This window comes from Myotis myotis, unplaced genomic scaffold (assembly GCF_014108235.1).
Source record: "Myotis myotis isolate mMyoMyo1 unplaced genomic scaffold, mMyoMyo1.p scaffold_m19_p_6, whole genome shotgun sequence".
NCBI lineage: Eukaryota > Metazoa > Chordata > Mammalia > Chiroptera > Vespertilionidae > Myotis > Myotis myotis.
Window position 1 is genome coordinate 32,652,176 of NW_023416368.1, and position 19,909 is coordinate 32,672,084.

The 19,909-nt window shown below is 48.3% G+C and overlaps 1 protein-coding gene across 6 annotated transcripts in view; it reads right to left on the reverse strand.

Moving 5' to 3' along the window:
* Positions 1-431: 431 nt before the first annotated feature.
* SLC25A48 (solute carrier family 25 member 48) overlaps positions 432-19,909 on the reverse strand; it is a 44,659-nt gene continuing 25,181 nt past the window's right edge. For 3 of the 6 annotated variants that reach the window (XM_036313752.1, XM_036313751.1, XM_036313754.1), the window contains 3 exons: positions 15,743-16,000; positions 13,106-13,239; positions 1,042-1,649 (listed from right to left, as the gene is read on the reverse strand). In XM_036313752.1, the coding sequence (XP_036169645.1) occupies positions 1,461-1,649; positions 13,106-13,239; positions 15,743-16,000 (581 nt within the window). In that variant the 3' untranslated portion in view covers positions 1,042-1,460. The other 3 variants (XR_004968285.1, XM_036313753.1, XM_036313755.1) reach the window with 3 other exon arrangements.

Sequence of the window (19,909 nt, forward strand, 5' to 3'; positions counted from 1 at the left end):
CTCTTTCTGTTTACCTCCTCCTCTCATGGAGCAGATCAGAGAACACCAAGAGGAACTGCGAAGGATTCTGACACCTGAAGAAGGTTGTTTCTTGGATCTCAGCCTTATCAGCGCGTCCAGCAGACGCCTTCTGCTGGCCTTGTGAACACACCACCACTTCTAGACAAACTGGGCAACCGGGACCAGCACCGGGAAACGGTCTCGTTGAGGCCGACGTACTAGTAAAAACACACTTTAGACCGCGTTAGAGGAAAGACCTCAGGTTCACTGGGAAGGGACTAGATGACAGTGGACATCTCTTCACCAGTGTCCACAGTGCCTGCCCAGGACCAGTGAAGCTGGGTGGGCCGGCCCACCTGTCCGTCAGTAGAACCATACACCAGAACGGAAGTGCTGCTGTCCCCGACACAAACGACAGAGTCTGCACGTAGTAGGTGGTCAACAAATGCTTGATGACGGGTGGAGGGGGTGTGTTGGACTGCAGCCCGCAGATCGGCCCGAGGGACCCGCCATCGCCAGGGGCTGTGAAGCAGGAAGACCAAGGAGGGCACACTAAGGGTTTATTTCAAGGAGGGAACCCTCTGCTAAAGCATCAGGATAAACAATGAGGCTGAACACGTTCAACTTCTTTATGCCTTGAGCAGCGCTGTGCCTTGGTGCTGGGTCTGGTAGGGCAGGGAATTTCCAGAAACATGCTCTGAGTCACTCAAGGGCCGTGGAAGGGGGCAGGAAATCACAGGGGGCGGGGAGGGAGAAAAGAAATCTAAGGATATTTTCACCACCAGGTTTTAAGCCAGGAATGGCAACTAGATTCCTTTGTCTGTCACTGTGGACCGGCTGGTGGTGGCTGCTCAGGGCACTGTGCTGAGGAGGACTCTGACGCTGCATCCGGCTCCACAGGAGGGGCTCCCTGCCTGATTAACGACGCCTGTTGTCGGCACGAAGAGTGGGAGTGACATCACGGACACGAGCAAGGGCCTCCCCACATGGCTCGAGTGAGAAACACAATGTAGAATCATGACATCATTCTGGAAACCGGGCTGTGGACAAAGTATTTTATTTTGCTTCATTTTGTTCTCCATGTGAAAATAAGGCCCAGAGAACGCCCACCCCACCCGCACTCAGTGCCCCGGCCTCTGGAGCGTGACCTGCACGTACTGCTGGCCGCGGGGGGTAGAGCGCCTACAGGGCTTCCTCCCACTCCGTTGCCCACCTCAGGCAGCTGGGAAAAGGGAAGTGAGACTTCTCACCTGCATGGAATGGCCTCTTCTCTGGTGACATCTACAGGGGTCTAACAGAGGGAAGAGTGAGGGTGGCCTGTGTCTCTTGGAAGCCAGGCAGAAGCATCCGATACAGAAATGACCTGAAGAAGTTTTCATTGTTTTTATTTGGAAACTTAGAGACAACTCCAGCTCCTCTGTGAATTCCCAGTGAGTTTACAGCAGTCGTGGGAAACAGGTCTATTTCGCCCCACTTTTTGCCAGGTGCCAGTGCAGATAAAAAATAGGTGGCGGTTTATCAATGGTCCAGCTGGGAGAGGGGGAGCAGAGTGCTTGCAATCCGAAAGAAGGGGTTCGGAGGTGAGCAGGTTCTGGAGAGGCCTCGCCCTGCAGGGAATGAGGCCCTGGTCCATGACACCAGCCCTGGCCCTGCGGAAAAAGGAGGAGAGGTCAGGCTTTCATACAATCAGTCAGCAAGATCTAGCAGTCAAACAGCCCACTTAGAGCTGCTTGGGCGAAGCAACAACTGGTAAAGCATCACCACAAGAACAGGCTGGTGGAAGGCTCTGAGGTTGTCTAGGTTACAGTCAAACCTTGGTCCTCGAACGAACATCTCCCATCTCCAACAGTTCGCTTCTCAACCTGACAACCCTTTCATGCTGATAGCTGTATGATCCGTCAAACATTTCTCAGGCGACTAACAAAGGAGAGAATGCGTGAGTATGAGTCAGTTTATTGCTAAACTGCATGTTGTTAACATCTCGGGAAATTGTGCTGTGAATATTTGTGTGTGTTTTTGTTCTTATTGCTGCTTATTATTATTAAATTTTCATTTTTTACTGTACATTTCATTTCCTTTTTGTTAAATTTTCATTTACATTTCATGTCCTTTTTGTTTTAAAGTGTTTATAGATTAAACAGTACATTAGGCATGTACTGTATATAAGTATTATATATTGAGAGTATTATGATGAGTGAAATAAGCTAGTCAGAGAAAGACATGATCCCACCTATAAGTGAAATCTAATGAACATAATAAACTGATGAACAAAATAGATCCAGAAACATGGAGGTATAGAACAGACTGACATACCTTGGGGGGGCAGGGGGGGGCGGGGGGGGGGCGGGGAGGTGGGTGAGAAAGGGCAGGAGGAGACAGGAAGAGATTAACCAAAGGACTCATATACATATATGCATAACCAAAGAGCACAGACAATAGTGTGGTGAAGGTCTGGGGTGGTGTAGGGGCTGGGAGGGGGGTTAAGGGGAGAAAAATTGGGAGACATCTGTAATACTGTCAACAATAAAATAAAATTGTTAAAGAAAGGAAGATTACTAGTAAAACGGAATTATTTGGGGGTCTGGAATGAATTAATTCAATTTACATGATTTCTAGTGGGGGGAAAGATTCGGTTTCCAAACAGCCTTCCAGAATGAATCAAGTTTGAGAACCAAGGTTCCACTATATTTGCATATTTTCAAAAAAATGGGTGGGAGGGAGACTGTATCTACTTCTCTTGAAAATGAATTTCCTGACATCGAAAGTAGACCAATGAGGTTTGGAGCACGAAAGTCATGGCAGGGGCAGAACAGCATTATTTCTGGAAGGTTCTGGATGTGGGGGATCCAGATGGACAGGTAGGAGTGGTGCACTGGATTCACAGGCCTCAGACAAGCCCAAGAACTGACCGCTGACCAGTGGCTGGGCCCCCTTTCTATCACCAAAGGTCATCTCCCTCGCGTAGTCTGAATCAGGTTTCTCCGTACGAACAGATAAAGCCACATCATGAAACGACCACCTCGTGCTGCATTCACTTGGGTACAAACGGTCCGTGGGTCACTCTTGTGTTCGCCTGGAGAGACCCACTGAGCAGGTGGGTGAAAAGGAGGTGTGGGAGCCGGGAGCGCCCTGTGTCTGGTTGTTAGATGGAGGCTGGGGCTGGCTGTGTCCTGCAGGCACCTGAAGACAATTCCAGGGATTCCCACTGCCTGCACTCGGCACTTTTGAGATGTCACCATCCTACCACTTCCCTAGTTCTCTAATGACATCATCTCATTGTCATCAGTTTACCAGGGGTCCTCAAACTTTTTAAACAGGGGGGGCCAGTTCACTGTCCCTCAGACCGTTGGAGGGCCGGACTATAGTTTTAAAAAAAAACTATGAACAAATTCCTATGCACACTGCACATATCTTATTTTGAAGTAAAAAAACAAAACGGGAACAAATACAATATTTGTATTTGCATGTGGCCCGCAGGCCGTAGTTTGAGGACCTCTGGTTTAGACCATGAGGGAGGCACTGGTTTCCATGTGGTCAAAGCGTGGATACTACCTTGGCCTGAACCATGACTGGCCCGAGATCTCAGAGCAGGGGGTAAGTTCAAATCCAAGATCTGTTAGAGGGCCTTGGTGTTCTTGGGTCAGAGCAGGAGGCTTGTTTAAGATGAGGCTCCGGAAAAGTCACTGGGAACCCCCTCCCCAATTCCTGCTGGGCGCACCAGCCTCCTCCCACCCCAGCTGGCATCTGTGCCCTTGTATGGTCAGAGCACTTTCAGGAAGAAACGCTTCCAGTCAGGGTGTGTGTGTGTGTGTGTGTGTGTGTGGGAGGGGGCGGGAGGTGGGGGTCACTGTCCTGAACGGCCAAGTCTAAAACAATCAGGGTTTGGCGTGCTAGAAACTTCTTCCTTCCTCCTGAAGTAGCCAGTCACCAGGGTGGTCACAAGTGACAGATGGCGACAGCTCCGGCAAGCGTCCAGCCACTCTGGGAGCGGCCAGGCCTTGGCATTAAACCACCTTGCGGCTGAAGATTTAAGGACATGGGAAAACGGTCCTGGACTATTAAACAGGAGAGATTATTAAACATTGTGGGAAGTAGGATCCCTTTTCAGAGGTACACATAAAAAACACTTAGAATAGAAAGGTCTTGGAATTATAGGGTTTTTGTTGCTGTTCTTTCAGTTTACTTCTTTCCCCCCTAGTTTTCTAGAATAAATTGCATTGATTTTATTATAAATTTTTTTAAAGGGGGGAATGGCCAATATCTGAGCACAGCTTTAAGAACCAGGCCTCCCTTCCCTGCCTTGGACATAACCCTAGTACAGTAACTTGTCACCCAAGATGTTTAATTATGCAAAATGCATTGCTTCCCTCTGCCTTTTATAAAAGAGGGCAGAAAGCTAGGGAAGCTGTGAATGTGGGTGCTTTAGTAAAGAGCTAAAAGCATTTGCTTTAAAGTGGTGTCTAGGGCTATCCCTGGCTTATTCTAGCCAGCTTGATCTGCCCTGCCCTCCCCCTGGCCTGTCCAGGCATCCCACAGGGCTCAGCTTCCTCAGGGGAGGGTGCAGGGAGGTTTGCTAAGACCTTCCTGATGAAGACCATCCTTCCTGAGACAATCTGCAGTCACCACAGCCAAAACACATTGGTTTCTGGGTAACTAGAAAATTCAGCGACTTCCTCCACTTTGTCTCTGAGCTCTGCAAGGGACCAGTTTGGGCCAGGGGAGAAGAAACAAGAGAGGAAAAGAAGAGAAAGAACTGAGAAGATATGGAAGTTGATCATCCGGCCACTTGGTGATATTTGTGAGTGGCCATTCATGTGTCAAGCTGTGTGAGGAGGCACAGGCCATCGAGGTGAAATAATAGCCACAGTTCTCCTGGGACTTCCACGCTGGCTAGGAGTGAGGCAAATCATCAGGCAGTTACAATGCAGGGGGATGTGGTAGGGGCTGAGCAGGGGTTGTGGGAGGGAGCCTACAGCAGGCACAACTCCTGACTGAGGCATCAGGGCAGGCTTCCTGGAGGAGGAGACTTCCAGACCAAGGCCTGGATGATAAAGAGTTGAGGAAGCCAAGGACAATGGGAAAGGTGTGAAGCCAAGGACAATGGGAAAGGTGTGAAAACAGCTTGGGGACAGCATGCCAGGCAGGGGCAGCATTGCAAAGTCACAGAAATGAGAATGAGGATGGTATACTTAGGATGGTGGTGAGGATGAAGTGGTTAAGGACTGATGCTTTACCTAGTGGGTAATGGGGAGCCACTGAAGGCATTTGAGCAAGGGAGTCTCTTACTCAGATTTCTGTTTGTAGATGCGTTGGGCCAGTGATCTTTCTGCAATGAGGAAGGGAGAAGGAAAGGGTGTGGGGGGTGGAAATGGGGCAGAGGCTGTTCCCTAGAGTTCTGGGAGCCTGCTGGTGGCTCTCAGACTCAGGCACTTAGCTCAGTTGGAAGGTTGGAAGATGGTGCCTGTGTGACAGGGGTGGGTACCCTGGTTTGAGTCCTCACTTCTGAGCCTGGGTCATTAAATTGTACAGTGAAACCTCTCTCCAAGGGCCATGGATGCTGCTGAGTGGAAAAACAGATATGTGAGCTTACTATACAGAGGTCAGTTGTGTGCCCACCCAGCTCACCACCAGTCACAGGCAGGCATTTGAGAAGGGCTTTCGATGACAAGAAGGGTGGCGATCCAAGTCCCAGGATCAACACAGATTAGATAGGAAACCAATGCAGGGAGACATTTTCATGGCTAAGAGGAGAGTTTCAAGCTCTGGGAGGTGCGACTGACCTGGCACTCAGGGGCTGGCCACCGGGTAGTTCCCTCTGATGGCCCGCAGCGAGAGCTCGTACCCCAGGAACATGGCTGCGCTCATGGGGAAGCCCCGCACAGCATTCACCGTGATGCCTCTGAAAAACACCTGTGACAGGGAACGGCATTAGCACAGGGGACTGACCGCACCTCTGTAGGGCCACACCGGAGGGCAGGGAGAGGGCTGGTGGTGATGCCTGCTCAGGCCCGTCTCAGGCTGGGCCCTGCAGAGCCGGAAGGACCTGTGCGGGCAAAGGCTGCCTGGGATGCCCAGCCATGCCCTGCCCTGACCCAGGTCATGCCGGATGGCACTTCTCCTGCCAGGCCTGGCCCACATGCACTGTGACAAAACTGTTGAGTCCTGTGAACACCCACATCTCCTTGCTTAATCGCTGCTCTCTCTTGTGAGCACGCACATACACACATGCACACACGTGCATGTGCACACATGATTTCCAGGAATCTAGAAGTCAGAACTCCCCCCTCCTCTTTGCAGTGGTGGACAGAGCACCAGCCCCAACCAATACAGTGACAGGTGCTTCCTGGGACATCCCCAGGGACCAGTGGGGAGAACTCAGGCCGCGTGAAGAGGGCAGACACAGAGTTGAGGCACAGCTTTGCCATTTAGTAGCTGTGCTATTTGGGCAAGTAGCAGCCTCTGGAATCTCAAATTTTCCAACTGTAAAACGGGGCGATCATGCCATTGACCCGATACAGCTATTGAGGGAATAAATGAGATGACGCTGTGGAGCACGGACACAGTGCTGACGAGCACATCACCATCCTTGTTACCTAAAGTCATCGCTTTGGACAGAGTGGCACCGAACCTTGATCATTAGTGTGAGTGCCTCAGGGTGGTGGCCTGTTGATGAGCCGCTAGCCTTGGCCTTAATACAAGAAGACTATGTTTGCCTTCCATCCCAGGGAATACGATAAGGTGCTTTCCTTCCTCCCTGAATCCTCTTGCCTGGTGCAAGGAGACACTAACCGATGTGACCTAGTTCCAGCCCTCGGAAAGTTTATAACCTACTAAAGGAGCGAAGCCCCAGTCAGGAATAATCACAACATCACGTAGAACCACATCATGTGGTGAGAATAGATAAGGGCTTTGGTGGGCAGTGGGGTGGAGAGGAACTGTCCTTAAACGTCCTCCCTGGACAAAACATCTAAAGGCAAATTCCTTTCCAAGCATAGATGACCTGGTAACTGTCAGGCATAAGATGCAACTCTGTCACCTGACTCCTGTATGATTTACTACGTTTATGAATTAGGGCTGGTATTGTAATTTTAAGAAAGTGGAAATCCAGCCCTTTGCATTCCCTGTTTGCTGAGTAGTCGGGCACTGTGGTGTCAGGTCAGGTGCAGGCCACTGACAGGACGTCAGAGGACCTTCCTTCAGGAGCGGTGCCTGCATCTTGTCACTCTGTGGCAGCCTGGGAGATGCAGCTGGATGGGAAGGGGAGAGGGGGCCTTGTGGACTTGGGAAGCCTGGGCCTCGGGGAAGGGAGCTGATGGACAGGATCCAAGAGGTGAGCAGGTGGCTCCTCCAAACCCTGGAGCAATTCAGGTAGGGGGCAAGTGGGATCCTCGCGACACTAGCTCTCCTTTCTCATGTCTAACCTTTCTGGAATTCCACCAGCTCACCCAGAGTGACTGAATAACAGCCAGGAACCGGGTCAGGCTCTGGAGGGAAATTCCATGCGAGGTGCCCCAGAGGCTCCCCTGCAAGGCAGGCCAGGCAGATCCCCCTGTCCCACAGCACTGGGCCCTGCAGGAGCCCTAGGCCACTTCAGACAGACAGACAGACAGACAGACACTCCTCCCTCCAACAGCTGCAGCCACTCTGCCTCTGCTCTGCGAGGCTGAAAGGTGGCTAACAAAACGCACACCTTCTGGCTTTTACTGCAGCTCTCAGAACACAGAAAACACCAGACTGAGTTGTTCCTCATGAAGCCTCAATGGCTCCCCACTGCCCAAGGTCAAGTGCACACCCTTCCCTGGCCTGTCAGGGCCCACACCCTCTGTTCCTGCTCTTTCCCTGGACTGCCTCTTACACCTCACACCTGTCACTCTGGGCAGTCTAAAAGCCTGTCATTCCTCCTAAGGGACCAGCTCTCTTCACCACTGGGCCTCTGCTGGAATGCTCCCAAATCTGGCTGCGCCCTCTAGTAGTCCTCCCAGGCCACCCTGTGCTGGACTATGGTCCCCTGCCTTCTGTGCACTCATCTCTGCCATCACAGCACTTATCACACCCGTGCCAACTGCCCGTGACTGGCCCATCCTCTCATTAATAATCCCAGTAAGGGCAGTGGGAGCAGGGCTGTGTGTGTGGCTCATCTCCGAATCCCCAGCACCTGCACTGTGCCTGGCCTAGAGGACCCTCTATAGCAGCAGTCACCAACCTTTTGGACCTCATGGACTACCAGTGGTCTGTGGACCACCGGTTGCCGATCGCTGCTCTACAGATATATTAAATGAATCAATGGATGAGAGTAAGGAAGGGAGGGAGGAAGGAAGGAAGGAAGGAAGGAAGGAAGGAAGGAAGGAAGGAAGGAAGGAAGGAAGGAAGGACTCGTTGATACCAGAAGAATGGTTTCTGAGCTGAAAGAGTCCCAGTGTGATGTGGTAGTGGGGGATTCCTGGAGTGGAGAGAAGGTTCCAGACCCCCCACATTGCAGAACCAAAGAGCAACCAACCCTGGTGCTTCAGGAAGCTTTCTACTACAAATGCTCCTCTCTGTCTCCCCTTAGAGTTAACCACTCTTGTCCTACTGTCCCAAATCCCTTCACAAGGACACCAAGTCACTCCTCCAGCATCCTATTTCAGATGACAGCTCTCCAAGTATGAGCCATGGCCCATGTGGCCCACAGCGATCCTCACAGCAGGCAGAAGATGGATCCAAAACTTGGTAATGCCCTGAACCATGGACTTCTAACCCCCATCATGAAGGCTGCTTTACCGCTAATCATAAGAGAGTTGCGAAAAGGGATACGAACATTGAACACTGCCATCATTATTTTATTGCTTTCCAATTCTCTCTTACCACTGAGTTCTTCTCCAAGGGGAAAGTGGAAACAGCTTAGGGCTTTGTACACCCCTCTGCGAGCTGCAGTAAAAGTGTTTTGGAGGGGGTATTCCACAAAGCAGTGCCCAAACCAAGTGAGAATGGAGCCATCCTTCAGGCCTGGGAAAAGGCGTTCCTCCTACTGCTACGAATATGACTGTGAGACAACCCAACCTTCCGGGACTGTGTGGGAATTTTTGCTACCATATGTTATTTATGTTACTTATATGCAAACTTACATACAAATATACATAAATATCCATACACATATATATATGCATGCACAGGCTGGGAATATTTTTGGACTATATCACACGAAATAACAGTAATTGCCTTTGAGAAAGTACTGGAAACCACCAGTGATATTTAGACAATATATCTTCTTATACCTTTTGAAACACCCTATGTTCATACATAACCTTTTTTAACCTTCTAATAAAAAATTTAAAAATTAACCTCAGTCAATGAGGTGATTAATCAAGCTGACTATGGCTATCTTTGCTTAATACCTATCTCTGACTATAACTATGGACCAAATGCAATTGAGATTTAAAAAGTGATCATTTAAAAAGTGTCCTCAAGGACATTTTTTTTTTTTTTTTACTGAGCACCATAATTTTTGGAGAAAATAATATCAGCAATATATTTTGCCTCTACAGGCATTTTTAGAATTGTGACATTAATATTTCAGATAACAGACAAAAAAATCTCATATAAAAACAGAACATCCCCATTTGAATCTTTCTTATGTGTACTCAGTTGAATCACAAACTGTGCTTCTGCCAAAAAAAGAAAAGACAATTGAGGTGAGAATTCTAGGAAGATGGCAGAGCAGGAAACACAGGAATCCATCTCCCTACCTACACAACAATTGTACAAGCAGAATCTGTCTGATTTTGGAATTCTGGAGTTTACTGAAGGTTTGGACAGTAAATTGTGATTAATTTCAATTCTTAGCATGGTGGCAGCTACCCACCTTCCACCCAAGCCCTGAGGGAGGAAGCTGTGCACTGTTCTTGGAGCACCTGCACACAGCTTGTGGGAGCCAGGATAGGCAATAAGGACCCAGCCCCACCCCCTCCCCCCAATATCGAAGCTGGTTCTGATCACCGATTGCTGTTTCTGGTCAGTGAGGTACCATTGTTGTTTCACCCAACCCCACCCTCCATTGATACAAGCTCCTCCCCCTCTGGCTGAAGGGACTTCCAGGGGACTTAAAGGGCTAATGCCCTTCCCCCTTCATTTTTCTCTATTTCCCCTTAAAGATTAGGACATTCAAAAGCAACTGCATGTTTGGGGAAAATTAGAAAGTGACTGAACGTGCCCAGGGAAAGCTGCCGGCTCAGAAAGGACCTGAGAGGATCTATATTCACACCTGGTCCTGGGCACAGAGACAGCCTGCAGCAACCAGAAAATCAAAACAATAAACAGAGGCAATGACAATAAACACTACACCCTTGGAAAAGAGAAGAATCTGATTTCCAGAGTTACCTCATTACTGTATTAGATTCAGAAGTCTAGTTTTTAACCAAAAAAAAAAAAAAAAAAAAAAAAAAATCACAAGGCATTCAAAAATAAATAAATCGGCAGAAACTGTTCCTGAAAAAGACCTGATAGCAGAACTACTTGACAGAAACTTTAAAACAACTGTCTTATAGATGCTTGAAGAACTGAAGGAAGATGTGGAAAAAGTCAAGAAAATGATATATGAATGAAATTGAAATATCAGTGAGGAAACAAAAAACTCAGAAAGAAACCAAACCGAAATTCTGGAACTAAAAAGTACAATAGCTGAAATTTAAAATTCACTAAAAGGATTCAAAGGCATATTTTAACAAACAGAAGAATCAGCAAATTTGAACGTAAGACAATGAAAAGTATTGAGGCCAAGGAACAGAAAGGAAAAAGATTGAAGAAAATTGAACAGAAACTAAGGGACCTGTGGTAAACTCTGAAGCCAGTCAACTTATGCTTTGTGGGAGTCCCAGAAGGAGAAGAGAGAAAAGGGCAGAGAGAATATTTGAAGTAATACTAGCTGAAGTAATCCTAAGTCTGATGAAAGACATGAATATAAACATCAAAGTCTCTCAATAAATTCCAAGTAGGATGAACTCAAAGAGACCCATACCAAGACACAAATAAACTTTTTAAAGACAAAGAAATAATCTTGAAAGCAGCAAGAGAGAAGCAACTCAGTGGACAAAGGATACTCAGGAAGATAATTTTAGAGGCCAGAAGCCAATGAGACAATATATTCAAAGCACTAAAAGAAAAAAAAGTAGTCAGTTGGGAATCCTATATCAGCACCACTATCCAATCCTACAAGAATAAGGGAGAAATTAAAACATTCCCAGATAAACAAAAGCTGAGGGAGATCATTACCACTAGACCCACTCTGTAAGAAGTACTCAAGGGAGTCCTTCAGGGTGAAATGAAATGACATTGGACAGTGAAGAAATTAAGACCTCAGTAAAGGCAAATGCACAGGGAGAGTGACGTCAGCATCGCAGCAGCACAAGACACTCCTTGCTTGGTCCCCACCTCACACAAAAATTCCGCATCCATCCATGAACAGAAGTGCCTCTGTGGGAGTTGAGGGATCCAGCACCATACACCAAGGGACCCAAGAGCAATGGGTCCCCTTTGTACATCAGGTAATAGGCAGACAGACCTCAGTACTGGCAGTGGAGCCTGCAGGACCTGTGAACTGGCTCCAGCCCCTGTTGGCCATGGCCCACGAGCATCTGGAGAATTCTGACTAAGGCAGTCTCCCACAGATGAGACGGCCTTTGTGGAAGTCCAGGCTTTGAGAGGAGAAGTTCCAGTACTCCATTGGAGCAAAACAAATAAAAGTTTGGATGCATTGGAGTGGGCAATTAGTAACTATTGGAGGGCTTGGGACAAGGCAACTACATGAAAAAAAAAAAAAAAAAGTCCAGAGATCAGTAGTAACATTTAAACTAATAAAACTCCTAATACTAATGACAATGACAAATGGATAACTTTTTCTAAATGTTCTCTATGTGTGATGCATTAAGCTAAGCACTTTTTATATGTGCCATTTAATTTAACCCACAAATATCCCTGTCGTTCATGGTAGGAATGGTTATCCTTGGAGAAACTGAGGCCCATAGAGGTGAAGCAACTTGTGTGGATTGCTCCAGCTCACAAGTAACCAAGCTTGGCTTGGAACTCAAATCGTCTGATTCTAAGAGGCAGGTCAAGAGAATCGGGGGCCTATTTGTGGGAGAGCAGACAAGACTGTTTCTTTGGAGGGTGTTCGGGGTGTCGGGGAGGCAAGATAGACAGGGATGAATTTGTTTATAACCTTGGGTGCCAGATATGGAAGTCTGGTCTTCATTCTGGGACAGTTTAGAGGCAGGAAGGGGCTTGGGTTTAGGACAAGACCCTTGGGTGCAGGGAGGAGAAGCGAGGAGGAGGGAGATGAGGCCTGGTTGGAGGCTGCCTCGAGAGCTGAGACCAGGGGGGAGGGGGTCTGTACTTGTGTGGGCGGGGGAGTTGAAGACAGATGGGGAGCTGGAACCTGTGAGATGTGATGACTGAGGTGGTTCTGGGACTTCCCACTTGGAGGGGGGAGGGGAAGGCGCTGAGCAATGAGTGAGGAAGGACCTCTAGCCCAGCGGTTCTCAACCTGTGGGTCGCGACCCCTTTGGCGGTCGAACGACCCTTTCACAGGGGTCGCCTAAGACCATCCTGCATATCAGATATTTACATTACGATTCATAACAGTAGCAATATTACAGTTATGAAGTAGCAACGAAAATAATTTTATGGTTGGGTCACAACATGAGGAACTGTATTTAAAGGGCCAGAAGGTTGAGAACCACTGCGCTAGCCTATCTCGATGAGAAGGCAAGCGCTGGTGACACACAGATGTGGGTCTGGGTCCCGGTTCTGCCATGCAGCAGCTGTTTGACCTCAGGTGGGTTCCTAGTCCTCTTTGAACCGCTGTCAGGTGGGGTGTACACCCACCTCCTCCACCAGCCCGGGGCAAGGACCAGATGAGACAAGTTTCTCTTGGAGTGCTTGATAAATGGTAACCACCTGCACCTCAGTTTCCCTTCTCTAGACTCTCACAAGCCCCTCAGCGTGTGACCCGCCTTCTAGGAACTGAACTGACCCCGCCAGGTTATTGTGTAAACACAAAAACTAGCACATTCTTGGATGGGGAGAGAAAAACAAACTCGTGCCAAAGTTCAAAGTACTGCTGTGGGCTTACTTTAAGACCGTCCTTCTGGTAACTCTGGGAGATACAGTCCAGGACACCTTTGTATTTGTTTATATAAACCCCATCAGCCTGGAGTCGACTTTTCACAACATCCATAGGAGTCGCTGTCCCCCAAGAAATTGCTCCTGTAAAGAGAGAGACAAACAGGAGTCAGGGGCTGGCTGGTTGGGGTCTGGAGGGGACCCTGCAGCTTCCTGCCACTCAGAAGCTTAGTCATCTGCTGAGGGAAGTGGAAAAGTTCAGGGTCGGGGCCCGTAAGGGCTGTTCCTGAGCCTCCCTTGAGACTTGCTGTGGGACTTCACAGAATTATCCTACCCTGCGGGCCTTGGTTTGTCATCTGTAAAATGGGGCAGCAGTACCTGTCTTCATGGGGTTGCTATGAGGATAAATAAACAGATGCATGTGAGGCATTTAGTGCAGTGCCAGGCGCATAGCCAGTGCTTCGTAGGCGGAAGCCTTTCTTAGCAGCTTTTATTGGAGAAACAGGAACAGGCTCACCAGTGCTTGCAGCACCTTTCCAGGCCCCAGGGGAGGCCCAGGCTGAGTCTGAGGAGGAGGGCTCACAGCTCCCCAGAGGCAGGATCTACCCTGAACACACAGAAGCTAAACAAGCACTGGCCAGCCTGGGGATTGGAAAGAAAAGCAGGAGCAGGTCTTTGGAAAGCTCTTATCTCTTCCAGGTATTTGGAATAAAAGTCTTAGGACCTCACGCCCTGGCTCATCCTGGTTGGATATGCTCAGGTGCGCTGGTTTGGGCGCTTTTGTGACTTTCAGGGACTCTGGGAAAACAACACCGGGTTATTGTGTAAACACAAAAACTAGCACATTCTTGGATGGGGAGAGAAAAACAAACCTGTGCCAAAGTTCAGGGCAGCTGGTTTGCAAGTTTTGTAATTGCTGCCAAGAGGCTCCCCAAAGAGGCCTTTGCCTGCCCCAAACTCGGCTCATCCCGGCCTCCCTCCAGCCCCTGTGGCCACGGTATCAGGGCGCCCTCTGCACCTCTCTTTTCTGCCTCAGGTCAGGATAACTGGCCACTCCCCCTGGCACACTCCCTGTCCCTCAGCCCAAGGGCAAGGGTACTACAGATGGAGGTTCCCCTGCCAGGCCACTCACACCTGCTCTCACCAGAAATGAGAGCAGGTGGGGCTTTGTTTGTCCTCAGCCAGCTTCCTGAGCACATACTAGGAGTGGCCAGCCTCAGGCAGTGGGGCGGTCCGGGCGGTGGGAGTGAGGGAAAACACTGGTGTTTGGGCTTTGTTATGTGCTGGCAGAGTTTCACACACAGCTCATTATGATGAGGAGAAAAGACAATTTTCTTCTCTCCGCAGCAAAGGCCATGTTATCAGCCTCTTAAAAAGCATTCTCCATGTTCAATATTGACCAATGTCACTCCAATTCATTTAATAAATAAATAAAAGCATTCTCTCCTGACTCCCACGCCCCTCTAGCTATGCTGCACTTCTCTCTGCCCTGGTAGAGCACAGTCAAGTCCCTCCCAGGTGCTGGGTTCTCCAATTTCCTTTATCCCACCCTCTCAATCCCACTCCAGTCAGGTTGCCACACCTTCTCTTGACCAAAATGGGGCTTGTCAAAGTGCCTGGTGGCCTATATACCTCGCAGAGGTCCTTGGTGGGAAAGAGACAGGGCAGCCCACAGCACAAAGACCAGTGGGGCTGGAGCCCAGCAAGCGGACCCAGGAGCAGAGAATGAGTGCAGACGGGTAACAGGCAGCCCGGTCGCAGAGGGCCTTAAACACCGCTGCAAGGACACGGACTTCTACCCTACGTGACAGGGGGATGCAGTGTGAGTTCTGAGTAGGGAGGTTAAGTTCTGGTCCATGGTCATGAAATGAGTAAGTGGGGATTTGCACTTGGATCTTTCTGAGGCAGAGTCCCTGCTGAGGTCTGCACGGGCTGTGTGACCTTGGGTTGGCCACTTAATTTCTCTGAATCTGAACTTTCTCATCCTAAAAAACGGGGAGACTGATTCCTACCTTCTGGAGGTAATGAAATCCCCACACGAGGAAGGTTTATAGTGTGCCAATATTAAAATATGGTGAACCGTAATAACCAATTTCCTTTGAAAAGCTCAGTAATAAAGTGCTCAAAATGTATCTTCTGACTGAAAGTTCAATGAGCCCAAATAGGGACTTGCCATCCCCACAGGTCCAGTGGAGAGGAGATGGAAGAAAGGGAGGACCATTCTGCATTCCTAGTCCTTTCTCTGGCACATAGTAAGTACAGTGGGGCTTTGACTTACGAGTGTCCCGACTAACAAATTTTTCGAGATACGAGCCGTCTCTCGGCCGATTTTTTGCTTTGAGTTGCGACCTAAAATTCGGGTTACAAGCCAGCTTCAGATACCCCACTGCTAGTTGGCACAGCGAACGTCACAGTGAACGCCACAACATCAGCCCAGCATCATGTGTCTCACTTGTTCACTGTTGATTTGACATACGAGTAATTTGAGTATCGAGCTCCGTCACGGAACGAATTAAACTCGTAAGTCAAGGCCCCACTGTATTTAACATGGAATTGTTGGATGAGGGAAGAGTAGGGCATGGTAGGCCCCCCAACTGTCCCACTGCGGTGGCCAGCACAGGGACAGGTATCAACACTGCTCTCTTACCTGCCACGCCACCTGCCAGCCATACAGCATAGGGGCTGGGGTCTGCACAGGCTTCAGGTGTGAACCAGTTGGTCAGGAACACATACGGAACAAAGTAGAGGCAATAGCCCGGGACGTCCCTCAGCATCATGGCACCGGCACCCCGGTATAGCCCCGCCAGGCCCTCAGTCCGCACGATGGTTGCAATGCAATGCACAGGCCCCTGGTAGGCTGGCTGCTCCCCGAGAGCCACTGCCCTGTTCTTCAAACTGAGGCTGGCTGCAAAGACAGGGCAGGCAAGATAACAAGTGACCCAGGGGGCAAGAGACTGGCCATTCTCTGGCACTAGAGCCAGCCCAGCCCACTGACAATTCCCTCTCAGGTGGCCCACTGGATTTTACCAAACCTCTGACCTTCTTGGCAGCTCAAACCAGGATTCTGGAATCCCAACAGAGAGCCCTGCCAACATGAGCAGCCAGACTGGAGACAATCTATCCAGGTGATAAAGTACCAGTTGCCTTAGAATGTTCAGGGGCTGCTGGTCAACCATCACTATGTCTCTCTAACAGATGTGACTGTAGAATGCCTAGGATCAACTATGAGAAGGCATACCAAGCTCTTTCTTGAATCAGAGACTGGAAAATGCAGCACATTATGCGTGTGTATGTGTGTGTGTGCGCATGCATGTGTGTGTGTCCGTGTGTGTACTTGTGGTAAAAAAGTACACGAGTCCTGGCTGAGTGGTTCAGTTGGTTGGAGCTTCGTCCTGTACACCAAAAGGTTGTGGGTTTGATTCCTGGTCAGGGCACATACCTAGGTTGTGGTCTGACCCCAAGTTGGGGCATGGATGGAAGGCAACTAATCAGTGTTTTTCTCTCTCTCTCTTTCTCTTTTCTAAAAAATCATTAAAAAGCATATTTCTTAAAAAGTACATGAGATTTGGACCCACTTCCAAATCCTGGCCCCACCACTTACAAATATTAGGTCCTTGATAGGCCACCCTTTCCAGCCTTTGTTTCCTTATCTTTATAAAGAAGACAGTATTGTACCCTTTATACAGAATACAATACTGTATTGTATATTGAAAGTTGCTAAGAGAGATTTTAAAAGTTCCCACCATATACACACCCACAAAATGGTAACTGTGTGAGGTGATGGGCGTGTTAACTAACCTAAACTTGGTAATCATTTGCACTATACACATATATCAAATCACATTGTATACCTTAAATTCACACAATGTTTACATTAATTATCAATAAAGCTGAAAAACATTTGTTCATAAAAGAAAAGGAGCACAGACTTTGTGAGTATAAATAAGGCAGTAACTATAAAGTTCCCAGCACAGTTCTAGGAACATCGTGGAGGTGCCGTAGATGGCCGACAGGTTATTACTAAGACCGAGGTTGACTGGCACACAGCAGGTGCAGGCTGTGCCGGCTGGAGGGCTGGACAGTGCTCCCTGGTGCCATTGGCCCCTCCAAGACCAGGGTGCAGGGCTGCTGTCTCCTTGTCTGACTTCCAGGGTCAGGTCACAGGTTGTATGTCTAGCTTCTTCTAGGGGTGTGCGTAGCCACCAAGCAGTGACTCTGGCTCTCAGATTTAATCCTTCCACCGGCTCCCCCGGCTCCATCTCTGATGTTCATCTCCTCTGCACATGGACCCTTTAGCACAGCTTTGACTCATGGCCAGAGAGACCTCCCTGTCCCCATGCAGGTAAAGCAGACTTAGTCTCAACTTGTTCCTATCTTAAAGAACTACCATGACATGCCTAGGAAGGAAGCTTGCCTATTTTGCCACCATGCCTATTTTGCCACCGGGGTTTAACTCCCAGAATGCACCATTTCTGATTTTCCACACCTGGCAAAGAGGAACATCAGTTTCATTATACAGTTGAACTTCCAAGTTCCCCAAATAGTTCCATCTTTATTAGAGGAAAGGTCAGGACAAGACATTCGGCTCCATGGTGCCATGGTCCAAACTGGAGATTTGGGGGTAAAGTGCAACCTGTCCTTTCACGCATCCCAGAGTAAGTGAGGTCAAGGAGAAGGTTTCCATTTTCCTAGGAAATGTGCTTGAAAAAACTAATCCTGCATTTTCCTTTTGTGGGGTGGGGAGTGGGGACGAGCACCCACAGCCACCCATGTTCAGACAACTGCAGTGTGGGCAGGAGACTGAGTCCCACTCACTTCTACAGCCGATCCCACAGGAAGTGAGTTACTTTTAGTGGCCACTTTTGGAGGGCACAGGGCCCTCTGAGCTCAGAGCAAGATCAGACACTGTGATCTTTTAAAGCCCACTGAGACGTCACTGGACACCCCTTCCTCTCCCAAATCTACTATAACATGGCTGGGGTCATCCGGGGATATTTTGGCATGAGGCAAACTAGATGCAATTGTCCCGACATAAAGTTTGCCTGGCCACTCAAGTCCAAGTGCAGTGATCTGAGTAAAAGTTTTAATGAATCAGCGATGGAAATGAGGTGGCTTTCTGAAGTTACTGATTGAAGGAGCGCGCCTGATAACATCCTGCTGATTCAGAGGATGGATGTTGAAAACAGTATTTGCCCAAACCTCCAACTGGCCCTGGGGATAGAGAACCTGAACTTTCCTTTTCTTTCCAGAGTGAGCAATAAGGAAATCCTCCCCAGTTCTCCCAGTTTGTTACACAAGCAATCTAGCTTTTATTGCTTGAGTATGATCCACTTATGACTATTACAGCAGTAAAATTGCCATGGTGATGACCATCATCTGAATACTGACTCGAGCCTGAACTGGCGGCCAGTGCCTTCTGGGCACAAGTTGATACTATGAAGGCCTTGGGACTCCACCGGACTCCCTCATCCCCATGTAATAACAAGTGTTGTTTAAAAAAAACAAAAGACTTATTTGAAAAAAAAAGACAAAAAAGAAAAAAATTGTATAAAGAACACCCTTAATATTCACTATCCAGATTCGCCTGTTGTTAACATTTATTTTATGGTTTGCGCACTCTCCTCCCCTACCCCTTCTCCCTCAAACATGCGCATGCAATGACTGAGCAGCTGCCACTGTCCCCGTGCCTAAACCTGTCTGGGCTGTTCTTCTCCAGGCAACAGTGACCTGACCTGGGGTCAAGGTTTCACATGTCAGCTATGGGTATGATGTGGGTTTCAGGACTTACAGATTGGAGGGCAGTATCTGATAAGGTCCTCCTTGTCTGAAGGTGTCAATGTTGGGAAAACACTTGCCAAACCTTGAACCAGCCTTGTGAACAAGACCCAAACCTGCACTTCTTTTCGTTTTCCCCAAGGTAAGCAATAGGAAATTCTTTATATATGCATGCATATATAATTTTATATTCTGAACCATTTTAGGGTGAATTATATACAAAATGGCCCTTTACCCTTAAATACTTCATGTATTTTCTATGGTATGTAGGGTGTTGTCTTACATACCATAGTGCAGTTATTGGTTTCATAAGCTACGTTGACAATACTGTTATCTAATGTGCCGTCTATGTTCACATTGTCATTTGACCTCATAATGACCTTTATAGGATCCCTCTCCTTCCCCAGCACAGAATCCAGTCTACTCAGGTGTTGCATTTAGTCATCATGTCTCCTTAGCTTCCTTTAATCTGGAGCCTTTCCACAACCTTTCTTTGTCTTTATGACACTGACATTTTTTTGAGAACTCACCGCCTCCCTTCTTGTAAACAGAACTTTCCTCATTTGGGGTTTGTTTGATGTTTCCTTGTTATTGTGTTGAGGTTATGAGTTCCTGGCCCAGCCTCCTCTCCATTCTCACTTCTTTTCCCCTGAAGAGTAATAACTTTCAAGAGCCTTCTCTGCCCTCCTATGCTTGTTTTGCAGTTTGTTTGGGGTTTTTTTGTTTTGTTTGTTTGTTTTTAAATATATTTTATTGATTTTTTTACAGAGAGGAAGGGAGATGGAAAGAGAGTTAGAAACATCTATGAGAGAGAAACATCGACCAGCTGCCTCCTGCACACCCCCTACTGGGGATGTGCCCACAACCAAGGTACATGCCCTTGACCGGAATCGAACCTGGGACCCTTGAGTCCGCAGGCCGACGCTCTATCCACTGAGCCAAACCGGTTAGGGCTGTTTTTTAATTGAGGTATACTTTACATTCAATTAAAGGTATAGCTACTAAGTGCACAAAAGGAGAGTTTTGACAAGGGTCGCTA